General features: G+C 45.8%; 1 protein-coding gene and 1 pseudogene across 1 annotated transcript in view; both read right to left on the reverse strand.

The window, feature by feature from the left end:
• Nup188 (nucleoporin 188) overlaps positions 1–22664 on the reverse strand; it is a 58566-nt gene that overhangs the window by 11169 nt on the left and 24733 nt on the right. Inside the window, exons 9-27 of the mRNA XM_028757152.1 lie at positions 22411–22622; positions 19357–19471; positions 18367–18567; positions 16808–16897; positions 14150–14215; positions 12989–13108; positions 12295–12421; positions 8283–8435; positions 7979–8105; positions 7702–7789; positions 7522–7598; positions 6604–6718; positions 4955–5075; positions 4781–4847; positions 3767–3895; positions 2758–2897; positions 1237–1343; positions 378–584; positions 124–293 (exon numbers count right to left, since the gene is read on the reverse strand). Of these exons, the coding sequence (XP_028612985.1) occupies positions 124–293; positions 378–584; positions 1237–1343; positions 2758–2897; positions 3767–3895; positions 4781–4847; positions 4955–5075; positions 6604–6718; positions 7522–7598; positions 7702–7789; positions 7979–8105; positions 8283–8435; positions 12295–12421; positions 12989–13108; positions 14150–14215; positions 16808–16897; positions 18367–18567; positions 19357–19471; positions 22411–22622 (2432 nt within the window). The remainder of the gene's footprint in view (positions 1–123; positions 294–377; positions 585–1236; positions 1344–2757; positions 2898–3766; positions 3896–4780; positions 4848–4954; positions 5076–6603; positions 6719–7521; positions 7599–7701; positions 7790–7978; positions 8106–8282; positions 8436–12294; positions 12422–12988; positions 13109–14149; positions 14216–16807; positions 16898–18366; positions 18568–19356; positions 19472–22410; positions 22623–22664) is intronic.
• LOC114612186 lies at positions 20664–21173 on the reverse strand (annotated as a pseudogene).

Consider the following 22664-nt stretch of genomic DNA (forward strand, 5'->3'; position numbering starts at 1 on the left):
GTACTGAACTGTGTGCTAAGTATTCCATGCATTAATCTGGTAAACTCACAAGAAACCTACTTCCACTTTTATAAACAAGATCAGTCAAGCTCATGTGTCAGCTAGCACCCAGAGGGGACATACTTGGTTCTGAGGACAAGCATTGCACTGTCCCTACGGTCTTGCCACAGGGCATGAAGGAAGGCAACAGCTGCACGATGCAACAAAGGTGGGCACCAGTATCGGTCTTGCTGCTGGGAATCAATCAGCTCCAGTACCACATGGAGACAGCTCCACACACCAAGGCTGAACTCCTACAGCAGGGACAGGCAGGCACTCAAGTTCCATGACAGCACTTCCAAAAAGCCCTCACCCAGTTTCACCAAGTCCAGGCTGACCTTGGAGCCATTGCTGCCGTCCTTCACCTCCAGATTCAGAAACAGCTCGATGAGACCTGGTTGTGTCTCTACCGCAACTGTAAGGAATTCCAGGATCATGACTTTGATGCGCATGTCCTCAATCTTGCTCTGAAGGCGGGTCAGGAAGGCATCACGGATGGCAGCTGCATCACTGCCCAGGCAAGCATACACTGACATTGGGGCCACCTGGAGACCAGGACACAAGTTTAGGGTTCTAGGTCCAGAAAAACTTCAGTGGGGTTCTTCAGAGGGGCACTGATGTAAAATAAGAGAACAACACAGCCGTAAGTTCCTGGGGTGAAAGAGTTTACAGAAGAAAGGCAGTAAGTGCTGGAGAAATGGCCAGTTACGTGCTTGTTGCACGGCCTGAGGACGAGCACAGAGCCTGAGCTCCATGCACAAGCGGAGCTAGAGGAGCACTAACCCCAGGACTGCAGAGGCACATGGTAGCTTCGAGTCATTTCTAACTGCAGTTCCAATGGATCCAAATCCTTCTTCCCAACTCTTTGGACACCAGGCACACAGTAGGTGAACATACTTTCATATACACACGCAGAAACATACAAATAAAAATAAGTAAATCTAAAAAGAAAATTGAGTCGGAGAGCCGACTGGGAGATGAGAGAAGGTATCGCTCTTACAGAAGAAGTGAGTTTGATCCCTACCACGTACACCAGGCAGCACACAACCTCTCATACCTCTACTTTGGGGATATGACATTTCTAGACTCAGTGGACACCTGCAATCCAGTGCACACACCCATATGCAAACGCAGTCACAGGAGTATGAAATGAAAGTCAGCGGGAGAGCGCTGGAGAGCTAGCAACACAGATCCTACCGTGGCCAGACGTTTCAGCAGCTGGATGGCCAGACGCGGCAAAGCTGGGTCATGTCTGTGGTAGATGTACTTGGCTAGGACAGCAATGAGGTTGTTCCCGTGGGCACCTGAAGCAAAGAAAACAGAGAGCCAGGAACCTATTACAGTTCTTCCAGAACACCATCCACTGGGGCTGACTAACCCCAGGTGGCCAGTTCAGTGCTGTTCTCAGTAGTAAAGAGATAACCAGGATTTGGGGATAAACAGGTCAACACAATGCATTAATACAAAGATATATTTTAAAAGAAATACTCTTTGATAAATAGGTTACAAAAGGCACTGTACTGAAATTTTTTTAAAAAAGGAAAAGCAGAACCCTAAAGCAGGAAGGCAGTGAGATGGTTCAGTGGGGAAAGGTTCTTTGCCAAGCCTAACGACTGAATCAGTCCTCCAAACCTACATGGTGGAGGGAGAGATCCAGGTCCCACGGTATGATCTCCACATGCACATGTGCACGCACGTGCACGCACGCACACACACACACCCAGACATCATGAACACAAACATAACAAATGTAACAAATTGAAACGGGGGCGGGGGGGGGAGTTGCAGGACATCCTTGGCTACATAATCAGTTTAAGGCCAGCCTGTACATAATTGTTGCTAGAACTGAGACTTAATAGTGGAACACCTGCTAACACACACTAAGGCCCTGGGTTCAGACCACAGCAGAGCAAAAAAAAAAAAAAAAAAAAAAAAAAAGAGTTCTAAATGGTTTTCAACATGGTATAAAACACTAGTAATGAAGTCAAGCTACAGGGTAACTGACTAAAGACACACTGTGACATGAGCCAATGTGTCTTGAAGGACTTTTGTGCTTGTTTTTTCAGGATTGTTTGTCTTTTCAAAGATCTTGCTATACAGACCAGACTGGCAGGGACTGGTGACAGAGAATGCCAGTTTCTCTGTCTTGACCAGTAGCAGGTGGCCCTAGGCCCTTCTGCCTCTGTAGAGCAGAGGGAGATTGTGGGCACAAGCCAGGCCCTATCTCCTGTGTGCACAGTCAGTCACCTATGTGTAAGCGCTGTCAGCTCTCTGCACTTTCGTCATCACCGTGAGGGATAGTGAGAGCAATTCTCCTCACCCTACAGCAAGACACCTTTTCACCCTGCAGTCATTTAGATGGCCTAGCATTCTGCTTGTTAGGCAGCCCTAGCTGAGCTTATCCTCCTGCCTCAGTCTCCCACGGACGCTGGGATTACAGCAATTTACTTCTATGCCTGGGTAAGATGAGATAGAGCTTAAATATGCCCGAGGTTCTCACACAGCTGAGCAAAACCTAAACTTGAATCAAGGAAATACGACCCCAGCCTCCATCCTTAAGTATTACTGTCATCAGCAGGAGTCCACAATAGAGGGCAGTGTGCTCCCCTTGTTACCAAGTCTAAAGAAATGAGCTGAGGATTATTTCTGATGTCCAAGCAAAGGGCACTAACTAGCTCTTTATAGGCAGAAATGTAGCTGAGGAAGAGAAGCACATACCATGCTGTGTGAGAGCCTGTTCCAGGGGGGACACCACATTAGAAGGAGGCTTCAGCCGGATGACATTGTTGGTGACAGAGAACGCCAGCTTCACTGTCTTCATCAGCAGTTGGCCCTGGCCCTGGCCTTCTGGTCCATCACTAGGTGCCAAATGGAGATCACAGTTAGTTCCAGTAAGATGGTCTCAGTCAAGGTATGCTCTCATGAGTCAGACTGCAGTAAGGGCCCATTCAGACTAGAAAAGGGAAGAGGCTATGCAATACAATTTTATAGCTATAAAATACAAGGATTTTTTTTTTGTTTTCGTGTTTGGAGACAGTGTTTCTCTGTGTAGCCATGACTGTCTTGGAACTCTGTAGACCAGGCTGGCCTCAAACTCAGAGACTAACCTGCCTCTGCTTCTTCGGTGTTGGGAGTAAAGGCCTGCCATTGGCATCTGGCTACAAAGTTATTTTTAAAAAGCAATTGCAAGGACCAGGAAGGATGTTATGAGACTGTCTTTAAAAAAAAAAAAAAAAAAAAAAAAAAAGACGCTTCACCCATGATACCCTGTCAACATGGCTGCCTGAAAAAGACCTGAAGGAATACAATACCAACAGACATGCTAAAGACGGGAGGAGGGAAGCTCACGAGGCTCAAGGCTTAAACCAAGAACTGCAGGTAAATAAGGAATGCAGAGAGCAGGAGAACTAGTCGTTCCCAGATTTACTATTTAAGACCAATGGCTCAGTCCTAAAATCAGATACGTGTAAGTAACACCAAATGTACAGAGCTGGTTGTATTTATATATTTTGCACACACACCAGGCGTGTGTGTGTGTGTGTAACAACATATTGATTTGAAGGAATACAAGGGGAGGGTGTGGAAGGAGTTAGAGGGAGGAAAGGGAATAAGGAAAATGATGTCAGTATATTTTAATTTTAAAAAGATGGAAAAACAAATAAAGCAAGTCCAAGTTAAGCTAAGTCGGGGTCTGAAGGTCAGCAGGCGGGCACAGAGGCGGCACTACCTGCGGGGCTGAGCGGCCATCACCATGTCTATGGTGTCCACACCAATTCCCATGATGCTGATGACGGTCTGTCCAGCTTCTGTATAGGCCAGGCTGCAGATGCAGAGGGAAGGCAGGCTGGGCGTATGGCTGGAAAACACAAGAGGGTTCTCAGTTACCAGGAGCTCCTAACCAGAATGAAGCAAGGCTGCCCCATGGGCCTTGCCAACTGTCTGAGAAAGGAAGATATTCTAAACACTTTTCTCAGACTTGGTCCTAAAAGACCTCCCTGAAAAGTAATCTAAATCCCATAAATTAATGGATGAAAAAATTATTTAAATAACTCAGGATTAATCCATTCATGTAATATACAGAAATAGAAAAACAAGGGAGGACATAAAATCAAGTGTGTTAACAGGCACCTCTGAGGCGGCACACTGCATCACATCAGACTTTCTGATGGACGGGCGGCATTTCTATAATTATCTAACAATTGATTATGTGTGTGTATACACGCCCCTTCATGTCCTTTTCTGTCCATAGGAAAGAATGACAACTGAGCCAGTGGCCAATAAACCCTAAGTAGAGACGAATGAGTTTTGGGTTTGTGTTAGTTAATTTTTGTCAACTTGACAAAGGCTAGGCCTTTGAGAAGAGGGAACTTCAACTGAGAAAATGGCCAATCGGATTGGCCTATGGGTTATTTCTTAGCTAGTGATTAATGTAGGAGGGCCCAGCCTGTTGTGGGTGGTGCCATCCCTGGGCAGGTGGTACTGGAGTATACACGAAAGAAAGCTGAGCAAGCCAGTAAGCAGTTTCTTCAGCTCCTGCCTCCAGATTCCTACCCCAACTCTCCTCAGTGATAGACTGTAATGTGGACCTTTTCCTCACCAAGTTGCTTCGGACATGGTGTCTTATAGCAGTAGAAATTCTAGCTAAGACAGGATTTAACTAAGGGGAGATGTTAGGAAAAACAAGGGGACTAGAAACAACCAATACAGTGTTTTCCTGCTGAGCCTCACAGTCCCCCATTACCTGCTATGCAGCTCCGTCTCTTGGCACAGGTTCAGTATTGCATGAATCAGCTCCAGAATTAGGCAACCTAGACTCCAGAAAAGACATGCAATGGGTGATGTGTGCCTCAAAGAAGGGAGGGAAAGATCTCCAGGGAGCAGAAATTCTGGGGTGTTCAGCCCATGCTGTTCTTACCTATCAGCTCCCTCACGCCATGAGAGTTGTAGCGCCATTTGTGGTAGCTGGGAAGCATCTCCTTCAACACAAACATCACACAAGGCACCAGGCCTTGGCTCTGGGTACTGCCAAGCTGTCCCTATGGGAAAGCATTCTGTGAGGGCCTGGGCCATGTAAGGAACATCCTTTATTACTCAAGATTTAACCTCAGAAGTGTAGACAGGTCCAAAGGAGAACCAGGAACACCTTGACCAAGAATAGAAGCAGACATCAGTAATTCCTAATTCAACTGAACCACTCAGTGAACAAAGAAAATAACTAAGAAGTCGAGGTGACAATGTCACCAAAGGTGCTGACATGGGGGAGCAGGAGGAAAGTTAATCTGACAGGACAGAGGTCCCCTAATCACCAGATACAGGCCTCACCACCAATGACTGTCACCCACACCTGAAGTTCCACTATCATGAAGCACAGGAGTAGAGCACTGATACCCCAAACTCTCTTTTAATGGTGTCGATTAATTCCAATTTCTGTATCTTAAAACTGGACTCTCGGGCTGGAGAGATGGCTCAGCGGTTAAGAGCACTGACTGCTCTTCCAGAGGTCATGAGTTCAGTTCCCAGCAACCACAGGGTGGCTCACAGCCATCTGTAATTGGATCTGATGCCCTCCTCTGGTGTGTCAGCGACAGGATGCTCATACACATTAAATAAATTTTTAAAAAATAAAAAATAAAAATAAATAAAAATCAAACTGGACTCGCTCTGAGTCTATACACACTAACCTCTCTCTAAGCTCTCACTTATTTCTCCAGGAAGGATATGTACAAGGCGCTGAGTGTTCTGTGTGTATGCAGTAACTGTTATAGTAAACCTGGTCCTATAACACAGTACTCCCACTCAACTGCAGTCTCCAGGCCTGATCTTACTCAGCAGCCTGAGGAGACTTTCAGCCTGCTCTTTTTGTGCTGGGCTGCAGAAGTCTCTCCATGTGTGAACCTCTAAACTCCATCAGACAGTGACCACATACTTCCAGGCCATAGAGGCTCTCAGAAATTCAGACCTGCCCAAGGTCAAAGAAATCCAAGTAGTGAGTAATGAATTTCAAGTGTCACCACACTTCTCTCCAATTCTAAAACTCTTGTTCTTAACTATACATTAATTTTCCAGAGTCCTGATCCATTATCAGCTCATGGCTACAATCTGCTTAAGAAGGAGATGAGAAAACTGAGCAGGCGGGGTCAAAGTCCTTCCTGTGAGGCAAAGACTAGACCATGAAATCAGACCACAGAGGGTACATGCAGCCACATACAGGGACAAGATATACAGTGCACACAGCTGGGACAACAACCACAAAGCCAGACCCGTGAAGTGTGCACACAGGCATTTCATAGGACAAGACATGAAGTGCACGTGGATGACAGCTTCCTAGCTTAACACACACTGCAGAGCCACAGAGCCCTCAACTCTCACTGCAAACCTTCTCACTACTAAACAAAGTCCCACAGTTAAGCAAGCACCAAGGAACACAGCGGCCAGACTCTCAACAAACAGAGGCTGATGTGCCATGATGTCACAACAGATGTCCTGCATAAGATATCCCGCATAAGGTGGCGACAGTAGCAGGTAACAGGGGAGCTGCTCCAGAATTATCTCATCAGATGGTACCTTGACAAGAGTGGTGACCAGGCGCAGAAAGGCAATGGTGACGCCATACTCGCCCTGGGGCTGCTCACTGTTCATCAGGAGGTTGCCATACCCTCCAGCATTCATTCCCTCCGCACTAGGGACAGACAGAGGCAGAGGGAGAAAACCATGAGCAATGTTCAAGGTTTGAAGAACCTGACTATACACCACTGTCGTTATTGTCTAGATGACGCCAGCACAAATCACCAAAGCTCTTCAAAGGGAAGAATCAAATGCAGGCAATTTTATGGCCAGGGAAGAAAATGTAAGATTACGCTTTATTGATGTATAACTCCAAGAGGTTTAGAGTGAAAATCAAATGAGCCATCAGGGAAACACCCGTCATGGAAGCAGAGTAAGGTGAGCATGCTCAGATAGTAAGACGGAGCCTGTGTTTCAGTAACTGACCTAGCTCATGTACGCTCAGACTGGAGGAGAAGCACATGGACTGTGCTTGAGAATAGGACACCAAGTCTCTGGATCCAAACACCCCTGGACTCTCTCAGCTGGAACATAAATGCCCACGCAGCTACTGTAGTTGCAGCTGCATAAGAAAAGTCCCATTCTATCTCTCGAAAGTTTAAAAACTGTGAACCATCCACTACTCAGAAGGCAGAGACAGGCAGATCTCTATGAATTCAAGGCTAGCCTGGTCTACATAACAAGTTCCAGGCCAGCCAGGGCTACAAAGTGAAGTGCTATCTCCAAACAAAATAAACCCCTGTGAAGCACCAGTGTGCCCTGAGAAGAGCAGTTCTGTGCCCCTTCTTTATCATATCTTCCCTCACCCTCAAGTCTGTGAAGACTGAAGGTTCTTTAAAATGAATAAAGGCAGGCTGGACATGACCGGGAACAGTTCACAGCAAGAAGTAAGGTCTACCCACTCAGGACCTGACTTACCTAATCATCTGCATCATGCTGGAGACAGGGTGGGCCACAAACGGCAAAAACCCTGTGTGACGAAGATCAGTCCAGACCTGAGAAGGAAAAAGAAGGAATTCAGGGTTCACATCCTTCCGGATGATGATCATCCTATCAGATGAGATACTCCTTAGCTGCTACAAAGACTTGCCATCTCACCTTTGCTGGATTTCGAGCAGCCAAGACAGTTAAGCAGTTGACACAAGAAGCAATGACGTTTACCGGAGGGGAGATCACCGTCGTGAGCCTGGTTAGAGAACAAAGCGCTGTGCCCAGGGAGATAAGTAACAAGAGTTTCCAGTGCTCACCACACTACTCTGAAGAACGGGAAAGCCCTTGGCTGGAGAACCACTGCTAAAGGCCTCCCACAGTGCTCAGGACCAGGCTCCTGGAAAGGAACAGTCACTGCTGCAAGCTCTCAACCACAGAGACTCACCGCTGCAGCAGCATGTAGATGCGGGATGTGATGGGCAGCAGGCAGTCTGCTATGGACAAGTCTGTACTGATGACCTTGTGAACCAAATCAATGATGGGCTTGACCCGCTGGCAATGCTGGATCACATCTGTGGGGGAAGAGGCCTGTGACTTCTCGGTACACCACTCTATAAAAAGACCACTGTGTGCACGTTCAGACCCCAAGCTGGATGGCCTCCAATTTTACCTTCAAGTTGGGTCTATGCTCCCAATCCTGCAAGCACACCCACTCTTCCTATTGCTTGTGTTCCAAGAGCTTAGCTTACCTGCCGTGGAGACAACGTGGAGCAGCATTTCAATCTCGCAGGTGAAGAGGGTCCAGCTGCTGTAGGAGTATTCCCAGCGTACAAGGTAAGCCCTATCATCCAGCATGACTTGGCCCACAGTGCCCTGAGGAATGCGAAGGTTGGTCTGACCCCCTATGGAAGAGAAATGCCTGTAATCCTAGTACAAATTTGGAAGGAGGTTTTTCTGGCAGATAACACAGGACCTCCTCAGCAGATACCACTCCAACTTTTACATTAAAAATGCTAAAAGTGGAAGTGCTGGCACATACTTGCAATCTTTTGAGATGTTTCAGACTTTTGAGGCTTAAGCAGAGGAACACAAAGAGTTCAAACCCACCCTGGGAACTGAGATCTTGCCCCCCAAATTTTTCTCTATTCCTTTCTTTTTTAAAGATTTATTTCATGTATGTGGGTATATTGTCGCTGTCGCCAGACACACCAGAAGATGCCATCAGATCCCATTACAGATGGTTGTGAACCACCATGTGGGTGCTGGGAATTGAACTTAGGACCTCTGGAAGAGCAGTCAGTGCTCTTAACTGCTGAGCCATCTCTCCAGGCTCCTCTCTTATTCTTTCTTTTTCTCTAGAGATGGTGTCATTGTGTAGACCAGGCTGGCCTCTAACTCACCTCTTGAGTACTGGGATTAAAGGAAGGCGTGTGCCACCATATCTGACTTGCCCCAAATTAAAAATAAAAAACAGAAAAAAAAACAGGGCCACCAGATAAAGGCACTTGCTGTCAAGCATAATAACCCAACTTAAACACCTGGGACATCACACAGTGGAAAGAGAAAACCAATTCCCAAAAGTTGTCCTCTAACATCCATAAACATCCATAACGTACTTAAGTGTATGCACACACAATAAACAGTCACTTTTATTTTATTTTTATTTTTTTGTAGACAAGATCTCACAGTCCTGCTCAGGCTGGTATTGAATTCATAGGCTCAAGTGATCTTTCAGCCTCAAATCTTTCAAGTAGCTGGGTTCTACAACTGTGTGCCAGTAAGCCTGGTTTAAAATACAGCTAACATCAAAATTCTTTTGTGTTTTTGTGACTGGCTTATTTCTCTTAAGAAGCCAGCTTCCAGGTTTATACCTGACGTAGTCTATATCAGACTACAAGCTAATACATGTGCTACCAATAAGCCATGCTCTAAGATAAAACTTTCTCTTATACATATAGCACATGTTCAGTTATCTCTCAAACATCCATCCAAAACTTTTCACCTAACCGGCTCTTGTTGAGGACTGTGTTTACTGAGAATGAAGCACTAGTCCCTAAGAGTTCACATATTCAATGCAGTGTCTGTGTATGGTGGCCCAACGCGATGCAGAACAATAGGAAAGGATGAAAAGGACGAGTGAGACAGCGGCTGGTTCTTGTAGCAGACAGAGCAGAGGGCATACGACTGGATAACGGGTTACCACCGTCTCTTTGGTACTCAGGTGTGCTCTCCAAGAGCAGCATGTATGGTTAGCCAAGCAGTCATCTCTCCCGTGCCAGGCAAGTTTTCAGAGCACGTTGATCTTTAAGTATTTTAAGGCAGACCCTAAAGACCACCATCCTAAGACTAAGCTTCATGGAATATTCTAAAAGCAAGAACTAAATTGGCAAAATAATCTTTGAGTCTTTCCAAATCTTAGCCATGTACACTGCTATACAAGCTGTTCTCCACAGCTACACACTGGACCATGTGCTCTATGTATAAAGAGGGTTATTATCCCACTGAGATTGAGTGGGAGAACTTAGCAAAGCAGACGCTACTGGATCAGAGTAGAGCAAGCAAGGCACCGAGTCAACAATGTGTCACAGAATTCCCACTGCAGTGCAAAGAGAGACTCTACGATGGTGACCCCACCGGTACATGCAGTTTGCTACTCCAGTCTTCTTCCTTTTGAGACAGGGTCTCAATATTTAACCTTGGCTGTCCTAGAACTTGCTGTGTAGACCAGGTTGGCCTTGTACTCACAGCAATCTGCCTATCTTTGTCTCTACCGTGGTCAGCCCAATTTGAAATCTTAACAGCCATTCACACGAAACAGGCCATGAGAAGGATTAACTATTTTCTACATCTTTGAGCCTACAAACTTGTAAGTCTGACTTTTAAGTCATATTATAAAATATGACACCAAATTCTGCATAATGGTTACAAATGAGACCCATGTCCCTAGGAGAGTTTTTGTGTGGCATTCTTGGTAGACTGGAGCCAGTGCTGACCCTCCAAACCCACATTACACATCAGTTCATGGACACACTATCACTTGTGCAGGAAGTCAATGGAATGACCACTGCATTTGCACTCACTTTTACTCTAACATTACTAAGCAAACAACCCCCACATGGATTGTCTCTGCACATGGTGGAGCTTCCCGTGTGCTTGTAGAAAGGACATCTGAGAGTGTCAGAAGAACAATGTGCATTACCCCCTGTGACCTCTACCAGGACCTGTAGAGAGACTATCACTGAGCAGGGCACGGTGGCACACACCTTTAACTTCTAGCACTCAGGAGGGAGGGGCCATAGAATTTCTGAGTTTGAGGCCAGCCTGGGCTACAGAGTAAATTCCAGGAGAGCTAGGGCTGTGGAGACAGATAGTATCTCAAAAAGCACCCAAACAAACAACAAACCCATCCAAAAAAGATTTTAAATCAAACTTGAAATACTAAAACTAAACACAATAGTATCAACGTGTACATACAGAAAGTAGCAGAACTGGTTTCCCTTAGTTTATTTGAATTATATGTGTAACAAAAAGATAGGTTTTGTTTTTTTTCTTTGTGCTGATATTTTGTATTACTAAATTAGTCAAAATCGGCTGGGATTTATTGGTTTGTAGGTCTAGAAGGCTTAAACTGTAGAGCACACTAAAGAACCATACAATGCAGGAACTGGATTCTACCTCATGCTGCTTAGACTCTATCGGAAAAAACGTTTAAAAAGCAAACCACTGAAACCTCCAGTGTTTAAGGGGTAAAATGTCATCAAGTCAGAATAAACACAAAGCCAGCCTCTGGCTGATGCTGACACACACACAAGACTTCAGAATCATGAACTGTCCCCATGCCCTCAGCAGGGCTTTTCTTCAGAAAACAAGAAGTGTCCTGGAGAAAGAGAAGATGCTCAAATAACATTTTGGATTAGTGTGCTCGTTACTAACTTTGTTAACTTGATGCAAGCTAGACTCATGTAGCATGAATCTCAACTGAGAAAACATCCCCTCCAGACTGGCCTGTGGCATTTTCTGAACTAATTACTGACGTGGAAGTCCCTCCCAGCTCACTGTGGATGGTCTCACCCCTGGGCAAGTATGAGAATGCAGGGTGAGCAAGCCATGAGGAGCCAATCAGTAAGCAGTGTTCCTCCAAGGCTCCTGCTCTGACTTCCTCTGATGATGAACTGTAAGAGGAAACCAGCCCTTTCCTCCTGACATTGCTTTGGTTGTGGCAGCAACAGAAACACAAGGACAATTAGCAAAAGAAAAGTCCCGATGCACTCTAAACATTATGTGGAGGGATAGACACCACATACTTCACTCATCATGTGATGCACAGACCTCTGCCCTATTTACCTTGTTACAGCACAACAGTAATAAACACAGTAAAGGAAACTAGTGATGTAAAATCATTCATTAAAAAAAGAAAGGCAGAAGCACAGTTGAAGTAGGAAAACCATGTATTCTGAACCAGCATGGACTAATAGCAAAATAAGATGCTCTCAAAACAAACAAGCAAGCAACAAACAACAAGAAGAAGAAAAAGAAGAGCTGAGGAAGGAAGAGGGTGAGCAAGCGCAGCCCTCCTGAGAAGGGGAGCACTCACTTCTCAGCACACATCGGTCCTAGCCTGATGCTGAACACTCAGTGACCAACAAGTAGACAGAAGAGGAGGAAGGGCCCTCACAGGCGCTTCCTATGAAAAGATCCAGCCAGCATCAGGGCCAACTAGTTCCCCTGAAACAGGGCCACTGCAGAGTATCTCTGTCTTACCTAGAGGGTACAGGAGTTTGGGTGTCTGCCTCCGCCACAGAGTTCCATCTTCATGAGAGAGCACATCATGGGGCTTGTGCTTATGAAGTTCATTGTAGAAAGACATTTTGTCCAGGAAACTGTACACCTGCCAACACCCAGCAAGACACGCAGTCATCCGTTCCTTCAGTCATGGGCCGTACAAAGGGCTCTCCCTTGGCTCTTTCAGGCAGCTGTCCGTGCCCATCCACTAACCTCCTCCCACAGGCTCGTCTTAAAACTGCCCTCTGCTCTTCCCAGTTAGGCCTCACTGTTCTGCACCTAACCCGCACCCCCTTACTCTACAGAACTGGCTCTCTGCTTGCCTTTCCTTTCTCTCACCGACCACCCTCTCCAATGCTGGGAATCAAACCCAGGGCCTGGCAGACACTGAGAGGCACTAACCACACAGCACACCCTCACGACTATCACTTGTTTCTTAAGTCTACTGTTTCCTGCTAAGCAGGCACCAGGCAGCCTCACGCTTAGTCTCACAGCACTTACAACAGGTACGTATCGGACTGATCTTAATGTGCCTATACAGAACTGAAGGGACACCATGCAAACAGCACCTTTCACTCACCTCCAGATAATAATGCAAACGCACACAGGAGTGCCAGTGACGCCTCAGCCAGCCCCTCCCTCTACTTTTTAGGAATCAGACCAAACTGCTCACCTTTTTAGCAGTGGACTTTCCTGACACAAGGGCTCGGAGCAGCTGCAGAAGTGGGGAAAGGAGATGGGGAAACATCCCACACACACTGTCCAGAATGATCCCAAGACCAGAGGTTGGCTCCTAAAGTAGAAAGGAAGAAGTTAGCCCCCTTGAAAGTGCTCAGAAATCCTCAGAAAACCTAGAGACAGGCTGCAGAGATGGTTCAGCAGGAAGACAACTGACTGCTCTCCAGACGACCCAGCTCCTACCCAGCAACCCACAACTGTCTGTAACTCCCAACTCCAGGATCCAACATGCTCTTCTGGCCCCTCTGGGCTCTGCATGCACATGTGCAGATACAACATCCATACACATACGATGAAAACAAAGGTAAGTATTTATTTTCTTTTTTGAGACAGAGCTCTGTTTGCCTCTGCATCCAAAGTGCTGGGATTAAAGGTGTATACCACTACTGCTCATTAAAAGAAATATATTTTTTTAAAGTTCATACATTTAAAAGAAAACCTAGAAATACAGTTTTCGTTCACATCGACATAAATAACAGTTTCTTTACAATTTAAGATATTCACATTCCACTGAAAGATGATACACTGCCTGTCTACCTATAGTGCCCTCTTCCTGGCCACCCTTGGTACAGACAAGCAAGATCATTCCTTCCATTAAATGTTTCTATTAAAGTGCGAACTACCCCCAAATCATGCCAATGCTTTAGCCAACACACACAAGCAGGAGATGCCCAATCTAAAATATCTTGTAGCAGCTTCTCTCGGGGTCTGCGAGGCATCTCCGGAGGGAGGGGATGAAAGCTATACAAGCACACTGTTCCAGCTGGGCCCTGACTGTTAAATGATAACTCTGCGACCTCTCAGAAATGTTCATCATTCTCCTTGCTCTAGAGCAGGCAGTTCTCGACTTAGGGTTGTGACCCCTGTGGAGGTAGAACAACCCTTTCACAGGAGTCACCAAAGACCATTAGAAAAATACAGATTTCACATTATGATTCCTACCAGCAGCCAAATTAGAGTTGTGAAGTAGTAACGGAGTAATTTGATATGGGGTCCGCACATCAGGAGACAACTGTAGTAAAGGGCCACCGCATCAGGAAAGCTGAGAACCACTGCTCTAGAGAAGGTACAGCACAAGTCCCTCTGACATACTTACTGTTCCCCAGAACAACTCTGGAAGAGAAGGGTCTGCCAGGACTTCACATGCTGTGTCAATTACATCCTGTGAAGAGAAGGAAAGGGTCTGACTTGCGGGCACGAACCACTCTATCGTTTGTATGGCAGTCCATTATCATAAGGACAAACAAGCATGTCACACAGTCTGTCAAGAGCTCCATGACCGCCACGGCATGACACTGCAATGTGCAGCTCTGGCAGACCGCTGCAAGCTTATGGTTACAGCACTACCTGAGAAGCTGAGGCATGCACGTCTTATCTGCAGATAGATTCACAAATTCACCTTCCTTTCTTATTTTTTTCCTGAAACAGGGTTTCTCTGTGTAGCCCTGGCTGGCCTGAAACACATTATGTAGACCAGACTGGCCTCGAACTTAGAGAGCCGCCTGCCTCTGCTCCCTGAGTGCTGGGATTAAAGATGCACACCACAATGCGGGGCCACCAAATTCAACTTCTTGACCTGTGAATACATATCTGTAGAATGGAAATGATAAAAGCTGGTAACACTGTGCCTTGACACAACCTGTCTCACACAAAAAAGACCATGTCATTATGCTAAGGTGGATCAAGCTCTTAAGTCAGAAATAATATCTAACTTACTGTGTTCTCAGCACTTAGCTTGACACACTTGACAGTCACTTAAAGGAATACTGAATGAATGAGAGGGGAGGGTAGAACATATCACAAGTATGCATGAGCTTATGGAGGTCAAAAGAGGGCATCAGATCCCATGGAAATAGGGATATAGGGGGGTGTAGAATTAGCTCAGTGGTTAAGAGCACTGACTGCTCCTCCAGAGGTCCTAAGTTCAATTCCCAGCACTCACATGGTAACTCATCATCCGTAATGGGATCCAATGCTGTCTTCTGGTATGTGTGAGGACAACTAAAGTGTACTCACATACAAAAAATAAATAAATAAATTTTAGAAAAAGAAGAAAGAAAGAAAGAGAGAGAGAGAGAGGGGAAGAAAGAAAGAATGAAAGAGAGGAAGAAAGAAAGAAAGAAAGAAAGAAAGAAAGAAAGAAAGAAAGAAAACAGAGATATAGGTAGTTGTGAACTATTACATGGATTCTTGAAACCAAACTCAGGTCCTAAAAGAGCAGCCAGTGCTCTTAACTGCTGAGCCATCTCTCCAGCCCTAGGATATTTTCTTCCTTTATTTCTTTACTTAAAGGCAGGGTCTCAGTATGAAACCCTGGCTGTCCTGGAACTTACTATATAAACCAGGCTGCCTTCAACTCACAAAGATCCTCCTGCCTCCGCCTCCTGCTCTAGGATCAAAGGTGTGTGCCACAACTAGCTGAACATTTCCTATCAGTGTGCCAGGTCTTCCTGATCTTACCTTGAATAATAAGGGAAAATCTGAAGTCGCAAGAACTTTACCATTTTTTAAGTTTTCTGTTGGGGTCCAGGAGTATATGTAGTGGGTAGTTTTGTTTATGGGAATCGCCTGACAAACCACAGAAACACCAGTCTCAGACAGGGATAGTTTAATGAGCAGTACTGATCAAGCAGGGCCATGGTTTAGACAGGAGCTGAACCATGACATTGAGTTAAGAGTCTACAAAGTTTTTTAAGTCTGAGACCCACAATCATCTGTGCCAAGTTATTCCACCAATCAGGATTTAAGAATAGGGGACTTTCTTAGGAATATGTCTTTGTTGTACACTTATCCTGCTCCCAGTGGTTGGGGTATTCAACTGTTGCCTTGTCTTAACATTCATGTCTTAACTTGCCAACCAGGATGTCCATTACCCATTTACATGTCTCTTTCTGCTAAGTAGGATGTCAGTTCCCAGGGAGGTCTTGGGAATTTAAACTTTACTTAACCTGTACTCAAATTGGAAGTCTTATTCTAAAAAGATGCAGGTGTCTGTCTTATGTTGGGGTCCATCCTAGGAGCAGCTTATAAAGGCAAATACCACAAAACAGTATACACAGGAGCAGGAAGTACTGCTGGAGGCAGCTGCTTTGGGTTTAAGCTTGTGAGTAACTATACAATGCAGTTCTGACTGTTGTGCTTGGTGTCCAAGGCCCAGAATATAACAACATGCAATCAACTTGGGCATGAGAAAGTTTCCTGGTAAGAGCAGAAACAACATATGACAACGTTTCCTTATAGTATCAGTAACAGCACAAAATGGCAGGCTAGCCAGGTAACAGTTACCTAGGTATTAACATTTTACCTAGGCCTTAACATCCAACTAGGCCCCGATATTTTACATAAGCTTTTAACATTTTCTATGCTACAAATGACAGGGCAGAAAAACTGAGTCCTTCAACTGACAACAATCTCATTTTCACCAATTTATAAAATACTAATCATTATAAATGAACACTATAAAGCCAGACACTGTGGTATACACCTTTAATCCCAGTACTCAGGAGGCAGAGGCAGGAAGAAGAAAGACCTTTGAGTTCTAGGCTAACCTGGTCTACAAACTGAGTTCTATGACAGCCTAGGCTACACAGAGAAACCTTGTCTTTAAAAATTATAAACAAACAAGCAAATAAATAAATAAATAAATAAATAAATAAATAAATAAGAAATAGCAAGAAACAAATCTAAGGGCAATGTGGTGACTGGACGGTAACTGAAGGGTAACCCAACAGGGAAAAGACAGCCATGTACTGACCTGCTGGTTGCCCAGTGTGTGCAGCTCCAGGGAGGTGAGAGCAAAGGAGAGAAGACCATAGACACACATGCAGGCGGTACTTGTGGTACACTGGAATGAAAAAGCAATAGACAGCTAAATCTGAATAATCCGACCCTCTCCAAGACTTAGCCATCATATTTAGAGCCCTTGAAGACAAACCAAAGGGAATTTCAAACACTCATAATTTTCCTAATTTATTTACAAGATTAGAAGGAAGAACTAACAAACATTACAACATAGGAATAAAACCAAAGGAACTAATCTCAAAATGACCAAAGTTTTTGTGGATAAAAAGAAAACCACAGCTGGCCATGGTGGTGCACGCAATTAATCCCAGCACTCGGAAGCCAGGGCTACACAGAGAAACTGTCTCAAAACAACAACAAACAAACCAACCCACATCCAGCCAAGAGACTGGATACACTCTAGAGGCTCTATAAGCTGATCCAAATGAGACACCAATAGCCATCAAACTGCAGTACAGAGAACTGCCTGCCTATCAGCTCAAGTTTCTGTTTTAAGACTAGCTTCTCTGTGTAGCTCTGTAGACCAGGCTGGCCTCGAACTCAGAAATCCACCTGCCTCTGTCTCCCAAGTGCTGAGATTAAAGGTGTGTGCCACCACCACCTGGCTCCTCTTCTATTTTTTTTTTTCCCCAGACATGATTTCTCTGTAGCCTTGGTTGTCCTGGAACTTGTTCTGTAGTCCAGGCAGACCTTGAACTCAGAGATCTGCCTGGTTCTGTCTCCTGAGTTCTACCACACCAACCCGCTGATGTCTCGCAGTGAGTAAAAGCCCACTGCCTGACGTGCCACAGTTTACCTCTAGCTCCTTCAGGACATCCCAGCCCTCCATTCCTCCAGCCACCACGAAGGAGCTTATGACAAGAGCGAGGCTACAAACATCTGTCAATGGGATCTCCTAGGAGACAGTCTTCTCAGTAGGGGACCGATGATCACAGCATTAAATCTACCTTCTCTTCTCTTTGGAGGTTGGGGGAGTGGCACAGAAGATGAACTCTTGGGCTCCAAGTATGCTAAACATCTGACCTCTGAGCCTGTTCCTGGTATCTCACTTTAGTACATTAACAAGAGCTAACTAACCAGGCAAGCTCCATCTGAGCCTCAAGCAGAGACTCAGAAGAGTTTCTCACTTATTGTTACAGGTGGACAAGTTCTCAGTCAGATGTCCAAAATTCATCCTGTGGAGCAGTGTTCTCAACATTCTTACTGCTGCAACCCTTTAATCTAGTTCCTCATGCTGTGACGACCCCCATCCATAAAAACTATTTCGTTGCTATTCCATAACTGTAATTTTCCAATGTTACGAGTAAATATCTGTTTTCTGATGATGATCCCTGTGAAAGGGACATTCAACCCTCAAAGGGGTCACAACCCAAAGGTTGAGAACAGCTTGCTCTAGAACAGGAGTCAGACTTATCATCAGTTCAAACTCTGTTTACCACTTACTAAATATCACTGCTTTGTTCTCCAGGGCCTGCCCTCCTCATGCTCAACTACCAACAAACGAAGCCTTACATCATTTCCCCCGCTGGCAAGAGACCGAAGCAGTCGGGTCAAGTACTGAAACACATTCAGCTGGATGGCCGTGCCCCCGATCTTCCTGACCACACTGCTGGTTTCTTCTGGGTTCAGTGTGTGACGGAGGAGAGCCCAGGCCAAAAGCACGGGTGCATGGTGCGGAACATCTCCTAAGGTCAGCATCACACGGTCCATATCCTAACGAGGGGAGAAAACACCTGTGCTTATGAAAAGGCCAGGACCGGCTTCGGCCAGGCATGTCAGCATGTTCAAGCAAGCCTATCACCTAGAGACCCTGGCTCTCCCAACCAGCATTGCCCTCATCTTCACCCCAACCATCCTGCTAGGAAACCCAACCACTCTTACTGTCACCCACAACTGTTTCTGATTTTATATGATCTGAGATTAAAACTATAAAATACACATTAAGACTTTAGAGCTGTTATCAGCCTGATCCTTCTTGAACATTCCATGACCACTCTTTCTGTCTTTTTTTTTTTAATGTTTTCCAAGCCCAAATTTCATTTTTTTTTTTTTTTTTAATGTATGAGTATACTGTAGCTCTCTTCAAACCCACCAGAAGATGGTTTCGGATTCTGTTAAAGATGGTTTAAGATGGTTGTGAGCCACCCATGTGGTTGCTGAGAATTGAACTCAGGACCTCTGGAAGAGCAGTCTGTGCTCTTAAATGCTGAGCCACCCTCCAGCCCCCTTTCTGACTTTCTAATCAGTGTTCACCCACCCACCCCTCCCTTTTGTTTCATAAAACCCACAGATGCCCATAACCCCCAGGACTTGCTCTCGGCCACCTCTGTGAGTGAGTCTACTTCCTATTAGCTTCAGTTACTATCTCTGCACAAGTAACTCAGAGTTCTCCCAGACCTAACTAAAAATACAGAGGTAACACTTCTGTGCTTCAGGGTAGTTTAGAGGTTAAAAACTAACTACAAAACCACCCGAAAAAGGGAAAGGTGCCTGCAAGTTTACCTGGCAGATAAGCCCATCCTGAGCAAACTGGTGCAGCTCTCTCCTGTCGTCCAAGGTGTACTTATGCAAGGACTCAATATCCATCCCTTCTACCAGGATAAGGGCACTGAAGTACCTGGAGAGGAGAACACACGGCAGTCTTAGTCATGTTGTTCTGAGCTGTCCCGAAGCTAAGGGAGCTATAAGTACTCGCCATCAATAGTCAACTGTTGAGCATTTTCACACTCTTGTTCCCACAGCACCTGGCTTATTCTTGTTTTTTTGTTTTTCAAGACAGGGTTTCTCTGCGTAGCCTTGGCTATCCTGGAACTTACTCTGTAGACCAGGCTGGCATCAAAGTCACAGAGATCCTCCTGCCTCTGTTTCCCCAGTGCTGGGATTAAAGGTATGTACCTCCATCACCCAGCTCCTGCTCTGCTTTTTTTTTTTAATGCAATGCCTTTTATTTGTATTTGATGATGAGAATTAACACACCCAGTGACTTTTGCTTACCCCACTAAGAAGCAAGGGGCTTAACAGGGTCTCTCTCCGCAGCAGCGCTGTTCTTTTTTTTTTTTAACCTTTTTTTTTTAAATTTATTTATTTATTATATGTAAGTACACTGTAGCTGTCTTTAGACACCCATATGAGGGCACCAGATCTCATTGTAGATGGTTGTGAGCCACCATGTGGTTGCTGGGATTTGAACTCATGACCTCTAGAAGAGCAGTCAGTGCTCTTAACCGCTGAGCCATCTCACCAGCCCCCAGCAGCGCTGTTCTTTAAAGGGACATTGATACCTATGCAGCCACCTGACCTGGACAGTCAGGGCTCAGCTGAGATGGGAGACTTGGGTTGTCTCAGTCAGGGGACAGGTCCCTAAAAGCCCACCTCTAAAGATGCCACCGTGCCTGGTTCTGGACCAAGTCTCCTTATTAACCATTCACAGACAACACTAGCCCTGGCTCTCCTCTATGGACCTGATCCTGGCAGAATGTTTTATTTTTCAGAGTTGCTCTTTTTAAATCAATGATAGAATGACTCCATCAGAACACCAGGCACCTCCCCAGGTGGAACCTAAATTCAATCAAACATAAACTGGGATGTGACTATGCAGAATTGCAATGACGGGCAGTGGGAAGACACCCTAAACCTCTATCCTAACACAGCTGAGAACTCCCTAGGAGAGGGTAGGAAGGACAGGGGAGAAACAGCATGCTTTACACAACTTGATACTGCGGGGGGGGCCCAGGACTGCTGGCCTCCACAGCGCCCCTACTTCCCTTCCAGCTGCTCGTACAGTTTGGGCACGTAGTCGTCCCACTCTGCTAGGTAACATGTGCCGGCCACCGGGCGCCCAGGTTGTACTTCTTGCGGAAGGACTCCACCTTGAACTTGGCACGGTTGTCTCCAGACTTGTTGCTGAGGATGGGCTCGTCGCAGCTCAGAGGCTGCGCCTGCTCGTACACCAGCCAGACATAGCAGTGAAGACCTGTGCCACTGGGAGGCCCAGAGCCCACATAATCGGAGAGGACAGTGCCACTGCTAATGTCATTGCCTTTCATGTTGACCACCAGGAAGTGGTGCCATTCCCTGAATTTGGGGTCCTTCATGCTGGGAGCATCCGGGTCAGTGAGGACCAGGGTGTAGAGTTTCCTAGGATCAAGGCCGTCCCATGAAATGCTGCTGGGCCTGTTCATAACCTGGGTGGGCGTTAGCACTTTGCCCAGCTCGTCCACTGTCACCCCGCTGTAGTCGACCCGCAAGGGGTGCTGGGGCGGCTTGTCGACCTCCTGCAGGCATAGCGGCCCGGCCCACTGGCTGATGTCGGTGGCCATGGGGACGGAGAGATGGAAGACACGCCCCTGCTCTGCTTTTAAATATGAAGTTGTTTGGTTTCGTGGTGCTGAGGAGCAAACCCAGGGCCCGTGTATCAAGCATGTACCCCACCACAGCTGAATCTCAGACCTTGGAATGTATTGTATGTTCTTGTTTCCAGCACATCTCAATTTCAAGAACTTGACACTGACCTGTGACTGTGTGTATCATTCAAGACAACTTGGAACTAACACTGAAGTTTTCCATAGCTGTAACTTACACCTGACCCAGCTTTCACTCCTCAAATGTATTTCTTTGCTCACAGGAAAAAGAAACATGTGGATATATCCACAGCTGTTAGTACACAAAAAATAAATTCAAAGACTACAGACAATGACCTCAAAGACAGTGGAAACTAAACACCTTGCTCTTCAGTGTCATCGTGGCCCCTGTACCATGCCTGCTTTAGTTACTCACCAAGTCATCTTGTTGAATGGATGAGTGGACCGACCTACTAGGTTAAGACAAAGTCTCCCTGTCTTTGGTAGGCCGTTGGGAACACACCTTTAATCCCAGCACTTGGGAGGCAGAGGCAAGCAAATCGTTCAGTTAGAGGCCAGCCTAGTCTACGGAGTGCATTCCAGGACAGTCAGGGCTACACAGAGAAACACTGTCTTGAAAAACAAAGGCACAATGTCTTTGGGGCTAAAGACAAGGCTAAGCACAAGAGCATTCACTATTCTTTTTTTGTTTATTTGCTTTCTTTTTCGAGACAGGGTTTCTTTGTATAGCCCTGGCTGTCCTGGAACTCACTCTGTAGACCAGGCTGGCCTCGAACTCAGAAATCCGCCTGCCTCTGCCTCCCAAGTGCTGGGATTAAAGGCATGCAGGCGAGCATTCACTATTCTTTCAGTGGACCCAGTTCAGTAGCTAACACCCACAACAGTGGCATGCAAAGGACTCAACGCCATTTCCTGTCCTCTAAAGGCAGGAGGTACACAAACAGCACACATGCATATGTGAAAGGAAACATTCATACACACAAGCAAAAACAATGATAGATACATAAACAACAGGACAATTTTGAGAGAACAAATCCCCTTAATTTCAGACTATACCTCCTATATGAAGAGGACATGCCGAACTCACACCTACTTCCCTACCCGCTAAAGGAATGCTGCATCTTCCCTCTCCACTGCAATACCAACGGGCTAAACACTGTACAGAGTTCACAAACTGCAATCCACTCAGACTTACCCAATGCGATCTACAAAAGGATCCATGGTTTCATCCACAAGGTGTCTGTTGGTCTGCCTACTACCAAACCCTTGCTCTTTGAACATCTTGGTTAGTACCAGTAGGTCACTAGGTGCCATCTCGAAGTACGCATAATAGAGGAAAATAATTTCTAGTAGCATGGACTGTTCCCGGAGGCACTGAACAAACCATCGAGATACCTGGCGCTCAGTCTGCACCAACAGAGAAAGAATGGGAGAGGAAACAGTTAGACT

Source organism: Grammomys surdaster, unplaced genomic scaffold (genome assembly GCF_004785775.1).
Source record: "Grammomys surdaster isolate TR1022 unplaced genomic scaffold, NIH_TR_1.0 126133, whole genome shotgun sequence".
Classification (NCBI taxonomy): domain Eukaryota; kingdom Metazoa; phylum Chordata; class Mammalia; order Rodentia; family Muridae; genus Grammomys; species Grammomys surdaster.